Consider the following 7,314-nt stretch of genomic DNA (forward strand, 5'->3'; position numbering starts at 1 on the left):
GGTGTGTAATACAACAGTGCGGTGTGTAATACTACAGTGCTGGTGTGTAATACTACAGTGCGGTGTGTAATACTACAGTGCTGGTGTGTAATACGACAGTGCGGTGTGTAATAATACAGTGCGGTGTGTAATAATACAGTGCTGGTGTGTAATACTACAGTGTGGTGTGTAATACAACAGTGCTGGTGTGTAATACTACAGTGCTGGTGTGTAATACTACAGTGCCGTGTGTAATAATACAGTGCCGGTGTGTAATACTACAGTGCTGGTGTGTAATACTACAGTGCGGTGTGTAAATACTACAGTGCCGGTGTGTAATACTACAGTGCGGTGTGTAATACTACAGTGCTGGTGTGTAATACTACAGTGACGGGTGTGCAATACAACAGTGTCGGTGTGTAATAGTACAGTGCTGGTGTGTAATACTACATTGATGGTATGTAATACTATAGTGACGGGTGTGTAATACAACAGTGTCGGTGTGTAATAGTACAGTGCTGGTGTGTAATACTACATTGATGGTATGTAATACTATAGTGACGGGTGTGTAATACAACAGTGCCAGTGTGTAATACTACAGTGCTGGTGTGTAATACTACAGTGATGGTATGTAATACTATAGTGACGGGTGTGTAATACAACAGTGTCGGTGTGTAATACTACAGTGCTGGTGTGTAATACTACAGTGATGGTGTGTAATACTACAGTGACGGGTGTGTAATACAACAGTGCCAGTGTGTAATACTACAGTGCCAGTGTGTAATACTACAGTGCTGGTGTGTAATACTACAGTGCTGGTGTGTAATACAACAATACCAGTGTGTAATACAACAGTGCTGGTGTGTAATACTACAGTGCCAGTGTGTAATACAACAGTGCTGGTGTGTAATACTACAGTGCCAGTGTGTAATACAACAGTGCTGGTGTGTGATACTACAGTGATGGTGTATAATACTACAGTGACGTTGTGTAATACTACAGTGCCAGTGTGTAATACAACAGTGCTGGTGTGTAATACTACAGTGCCAGTGTGTAATACAACAGTGCTGGTGTGTAATACTACAGTGCCAGTGTGTAATACAACAGTGCTGANGCTGGTGTGTAATAATACAATGACAGTGTGTAATACATCAGTGTGGTGTGTAATACTTCAGTGCTGGTGTGTAATACTACAGTGCCGGTGTGTAATACTACAGTGCCGGTGTGTAATACTACAGTGCGGTGTGTAATACTACAGTGCCGGTGTGTAATACTACAGTGCGGTGTGTAATACTACATTGCTGGTGTGTAATACAACAGTGCGGTGTGTAATACTACAGTGCGGTGTGTAATAATACAGTGCCGGTGTGTAATACTACAGTGCGGTGTGTAATACTACAGTGCCGGTGTGTAATAATACAGTGACGGTGTGAAATACTACAGTGCTGGTGTATAATACAACAGTGCGGTGTTTAATACAACAGTGCGGTGTGTAATACAACAGTGCGGTGTGTAATACAACAGTGCTGATGTGTAATACTACAGTGCTGGTATGTAATACAACAGTGCGGTGTGCAATAATACAGTGACGGTGTGTAATACTACAGTGCCGGTGTGTAATACTACAGTGACGGTGTGTAATACAACAGTGCGGTGTGTAATACTACAGTGCTGGTGTGTAATACTACAGTGCCGGTGTATAATACAACAGTGCGGTGTGTAATACTACAGTGTCGCCGGCATGTCTAGGTATGTACCTATACTATAAAACAATAAAGGAATATCATACCTAAAAGCGTTGTTTTGATACCCGAGAGAGTGTGAACAGAAAAAACAAACCTTTGTTACATTGTGTTTATAGCATGTTTGGCTATATCATATTTTATAGGACTAGAATTTAAAATAAAAGCTAAAAAATGTATTGTAGGTGCAACCATGAACAGGTGTCATAGCAGAAACAATTTTAAAAGTGTCTTGGTGCACTGTGCAAATGAGAATGGCTTGATTATTTTGCTTAGATGTTTTATATAAACCTCCATCGACTGACATCGGTTCTGTTATCATTCCACCCTTTATCTGTATGCTTACTTGTGCCCGGCTGAATGGTCTTTTATTGACATTTTCGCTGCTTTTTGTAGTATTTTCCTTCATTTTTGTTGTGTTTTTATCTCAATTTAGCAACGGTTCAATTGTGGGTTCCTTGAAAAGGACAATGAGCTTGGGACGTCTTACAAGAAAGCGTAATCGTCAGCAGCCTCCATTTGAAACCTCTGCGCCACAAAACCATCATAGCTTGTGAGTAGTTTTCCCAGGACCTTTGTTGCACCTAATTTAGCTTGCTTTCCTTTTGGTTTGCAATTTGATGCAATTTTCTGTCTTCCACATATTTCATGATAATGTTTGTAGTTTGTGTGGTGTGTATAATTACTTCTGCATGACGATTGCATCTTCTGAGCATCTTCATCAATCATTTCACAATTGTAACCAACAATAACTTAATATCTTGATTCTGAGAAGTTTCATATGCACAATTCCTAGCTATGCTTTTACTCCTCAAAATATCTGTTTGCTCTCTTAAACACATTATTATTTCAAAATTTGACCTCCACCTCGAATCTATTAGTATTTATTCAAAGCTAATAAGGGGAAAACTTAGTTTATAGGGAACCACTAGAGGGCTCATAACATACACTTCTAAGGAAACCTTAATGTCAGTTTTGAGTGCTAATATGTTTTCCATTTATTATGTAATAAGATGTTAAGCTGACATTCACCTAGTGCCGTACATATTTCATGTCTTTCAATGCCATATATGATTCCCTATCTTAAACTTTCCTTACTTCATAAAGCATATTGGCCACAGCTTTGAATGTAAGAGGTGATTTAAGATGATATCCCAGTCCACATAAACTATCCCCAGATCACCTATGAACGTCACCTCCTCCTGGAAAGCAATTCATTACTGGGATATAAAACATGACTCCTCCACCCCATAAACCGACTCCCTCCAGGCCGTCCTCCAGGTCTTCTTCACCACAGATACTCAACCAATCAGGATAGCTGTCAGAGAAAACACTTTTCAATTAACGGAAACAATTTCTGATTAAGTGGTGGCTCAAAATAGTATTTTTTATGAGGCTCATGAAAAACCTGCAAACATAATCTTCTAACCCTACCTTTTAAAATTGTTCAAAAAACAACATGTTCAGTTGTGCTACATTGATATAGGTCAATAATCCTTGATCTGTTTAGATAATGTGTTTAAAGTTAACTTAAACAATTTTGGATTATAAATGTATCTGGAACAGACGGCTGTATTAGCCTTCAGAGTACTGCTGAACTTATGACACAGGACCTGATCACGCTCACCACCAATCATCATTACCCTAATCTGTCGGATCACAGTCGCACTGGACCTCACTATAAATCTCTAATAATAGCCCTGAAATGGGCTGTCCTCACACAGCTATATAGGCCTAATGGGTGACAAGCTGTCTGTGACCCGATCCAACTCTCTATAGGCTGGCTCTAAGCCTGATCAGAGTATCTAAAGCACATCTCCACACAAAATAGCAATGTTAAGGATCAGGATTGAAAGAGAGAAAGACGTTTTATTGCAATGGTTGGCAGAGAAAAAGCTTTGAAAAACATGTAGATCGTGATTGATCAGCAAGTATAAGCCAAACTGGAAGGCTTTCATTCCGTGGACAGGATGTAGTATGTCTGTTTTATAGCAGATAGTTACCTTATTTGGTGTGCTTTACCGTCAACGTATGACCTTATCGTTAGTGCCAAAATGTCTCCCCATAATGGCTGACCACAGATCATCAGTCCTTCAGCACCCTTCCTTTGTCTGCCTCAGGTGTTTCATGTGCATCTATAGGCCAGCTTCTAGAGCAGATTCTGTATGTAAACACACAAGCATACACATACAGTTACACCAGAGACCCCTCCCCTATAACCCGTACTAGACTTTTATACTTATCCGAGTTCAAGTTCTAGGTTTAAACAATGGAATAAAAGGCAATCCCTTTATTACTGATTTTTACATTGTTATAATATCAGTGTTTATCTTCCCTTGATCTGATCGCCAATCACTAAGGAGTCACAATTGAATTAGCGTTCTATCACTTTTGATATGTTTCATTTAGATAAAAAAGGGAAATTACAGAATTCATAATTTGGTCTGAGCAAAACTGAAAAAAAACAAAAACCCACAAGGGCTTGCTGCATATTTTGTTTTCTTTGAACTTAACCATAAAAAGTTAAAAATCAGATAATCTGTAGTTGTATCATCTGTCCATATACGATAGATCTCTACCTCCCAATACACCATCCCTCCACACTAGACTTACCATGGAAACAGGTGTTACTAACATCAGAATACCAATGGGTCAGAGGTCAAGGTCATTCAAAGGTAACCCAGTTTCTTATACTCCTGAAAAGATCCACCTGTGTTCGTTTGTGCTGATCTCTTTGTTTTTGACCATATCTTTGGAAGGGACACCTGGAGGTAAAGCATTTCCAGAGTGCTTCCCACGCTCTCACACCCTTGTCTTCTGGCAATCATTCCAGGTCCCAGTAACCAAAGTAAGGCCTTTTGACATCCTCTGACTATTGAAGAGGTTACATACAGCTTCTGTGGGCATACAATGATATAAACATGTCTTAGAGAAATAAATAGGATTTGATAGGGACCTACTGGGGAAACTGTACAGATTTATCTCCCTTTGCTCAAATCTAGCTAAGACAGATCAGAAAAAATTGACATTGGCAAAGTCAAAGTCATCTTTCAAAATATGAGAATTTGAACTAGAAACATACCGACATAGACATGCTGTGTTATTGATGTTGGACAAGATGGATCCTGTTTTTACTCAGAAAAAGAATCCAGTTGGCATTTAGGATCACTCATTTTACAAATGACTAGCATTATACCCCTCTGAAAGTATGGTCTTAGTCAGATAAATGAATATCTTGGTGCCTATACTACCACACTTCTGATCTAGACTGGTACTAGGAAACTATATACTTGTAGGATTTGCTGGAATGCAATGTTATGAATGTTCGTGGTATTGCCTCTGATCTCCATATCTTTGACGAGTCTGTCTTATCTCAGAGTCTGTATTTTCAATAACACATAAATCCGGAGTCTGTGTTTTATAAATACCTAATTTTACATATATAAGCTGTATGTTTAATGTATAATCAATTTATACAATTCTGTACCTGTTAGATTACATCTTATATTTCTTGTAAATCTCACAACATTTCTTGTAACTATTCAGTATTGGTGGAATAACGAAATGAATTAATGTTTTTTATCCTTGAATGAATCACTTTGCCTCTGCATCCTTATGTATTAGGTATACTGATAAATAGCCATTCTTATATAGCATGTTTATATATATAATAATGACGCAACAGCCATGCATACCAAAGGTCAAATTTTGGGGATGAAGCTGTTTTTACATGGTTGCCCCTAACCATGTGCAGACCTAAAATTAAATCTAAATTGATAAAATATGGAGTTATGCATGAATGAAAACAGGCGCGTGTTAAAGTATTTAACAGATTTAGGAGAAACACTTGTATTTCTGTTTTGATATATGTATCGCGGGTACAGCCTGAATGTTGAAGCTGCTGTCATTAATATGACTTCTAAACGAACCAACATCTTGCCAGAACACGCCACCCTAATGCAGAAGAATTATGACTGTCTAACATTGCATCCTGGTACTTACAATCTGCATCCCCTTTCATGTAAATCTGAAAATGGTACATCTTATCTCTGTAAGAATGCCACAAGCCACTTAGAGAAAGCCTCAGAAGAACAAAAAGCAGGCTGATAATTTACGTCTGTGGAGATTTCAGCCAGTCGCGTATTCACCTTTCCTAAATCAATCCAGATTGACCTAGGCTAAATTACTTCCAACATATTTCATATATTACTTTCTTTGTCTTATCAAACACAATTTCCTACAGTAGTGTTGTTTGATTTCTCAATCCAATCATCTGGGGGGTTTTCGCAGTAATTTACCACTTATGTTGTTTCCTGTGTAAGAAGCAATGCCGTGTTTATTGTTTAGGGTCTGAGTATATATTGTTGTATTTGATATAATGAAGTTGATCTTATTGGGCTTTGTTTTTACTGCTTTTGACTTAATGGAGGAAGCTACTGAACCGTAATACATTACAGATGTTAAACTCGGATCGGAACAATTCATCAGCAGAGTTCTACAGGTGTAATGAGTTTAGGAACTTGGTCTGACATCAACACAGTTCTACAGGTGTAATGAGTTTAGGAACTTGGTCTGACATCAGCACAGTTCTGCAGGTGTAATGAAGGTCAAGTTAATGTTAGAGTTATTCCCCTTGTTTTTCAAAATCTTCAAAAATTACTTTATAAAGTATTTTCAGTAGTTGACATTTAAACCTTGGTATTTGAAAATTATTTATCTTTTTTTTATTTAAATACACAACCTTTGATTCTTGCTTTGTTTTTCAGCTAAAAAAAAACCTATCAGAATTTCATTTAAAGATGTTTTGATTTTATGATTAAAATCTCAGATCGTTTTAGGACTTAAAACAATGTGACAGATACAAAGCACTTGCAATGTACTGAGTTTATATCATTATCTTCCTCTCATGTCATCATGTTAACCTGTTTTTTGCCCTGTAGCCCTTGTGACTGTGCGGTTCTCAATGAGGACAACATCAACACCTGGTACGCAATACTTGTCTTGCCTAGAATCCTTCCTGTCCCCTGAGTTGGATAGAGTCTTCCTCTGTCCTCACAGCCTATACTACGTTTGCCTCAATTTGTATGCACGCAATGCACTGTTCAAAAACTAGTCCTGTTTATTTTGCCAATCTCCTCAAACTCTACTTCCTGATATACAGAAGCTTCTTTCCATTACATATTAATTAGTATATATTATTATTAGGCATGTGTACATGTTAAACTTTAGATATCAGCAGCTGTGTACTGTCATTTCGGAAGAATCTATTATGATTCTTGAAATTGCCCCTCCCTTATATATTGCCCTGAGGTGTAATCTATCGTGTCACCTTGTTGTTGTGACTGACTATCCCAGCACCTCTGATAACTTAGGTACAGAGGCCTGACAGCTTCTATCAGTGACGTCACCTTGTCGTTGTGACTGACTATCCCAGCACCACAGATAACTTAGGTACAGAGGCCTGACAGTTTAGTTACGTCACCTTGTCGTTGTGACTGACTATCCCAGCACCTCAGATAACTTAGGTACAGAGACCTGACAGCTTCTATCAGTGACGTCACCTTGTCGTTGTGACTGACTATCCCAGCACCTC

At 38.3% G+C, this 7,314-nt stretch overlaps 1 protein-coding gene and 1 long non-coding RNA gene across 20 annotated transcripts in view; one reads left to right on the forward strand and one right to left on the reverse strand.

Moving 5' to 3' along the window:
* LOC110455629 (disabled homolog 2-interacting protein-like) overlaps positions 1-7,314 on the forward strand; it is a 241,543-nt gene that overhangs the window by 187,700 nt on the left and 46,529 nt on the right. For 13 of the 17 annotated variants that reach the window (XM_021505855.1, XM_021505857.1, XM_021505863.1 and 10 more), the window contains 2 exons: positions 2,158-2,274; positions 6,662-6,706. The exons of 1 other annotated variant lie outside the window; for it this stretch is intronic. In XM_021505855.1, coding sequence (XP_021361530.1) covers positions 2,158-2,274; positions 6,662-6,706 — 162 coding nt within the window. Of the gene's footprint in view, positions 1-1,099; positions 1,729-2,157; positions 2,275-6,661; positions 6,707-7,314 lie in introns of those variants that run through there. 3 more of the 17 variants (XM_021505869.1, XM_021505872.1, XM_021505856.1) reach the window with 3 other exon arrangements.
* The window catches only part of LOC110455633, a 13,563-nt gene continuing 8,537 nt past the window's right edge, over positions 2,289-7,314 (reverse strand). Inside the window, exons 2-4 of one of the 3 annotated variants that reach the window (XR_002463479.1) lie at positions 4,335-4,618; positions 3,725-3,882; positions 2,289-3,039 (exon numbers count right to left, since the gene is read on the reverse strand). This is a non-coding gene — a long non-coding RNA (uncharacterized LOC110455633). Of the gene's footprint in view, positions 3,883-4,334; positions 4,619-7,314 lie in introns of all 3 variants that reach the window. The other 2 variants (XR_002463480.1, XR_002463478.1) reach the window with 2 other exon arrangements.

Source organism: Mizuhopecten yessoensis, unplaced genomic scaffold (assembly GCF_002113885.1).
Source record: "Mizuhopecten yessoensis strain PY_sf001 unplaced genomic scaffold, ASM211388v2 scaffold8335, whole genome shotgun sequence".
NCBI classification, from domain to species: Eukaryota; Metazoa; Mollusca; class Bivalvia; order Pectinida; family Pectinidae; genus Mizuhopecten; species Mizuhopecten yessoensis.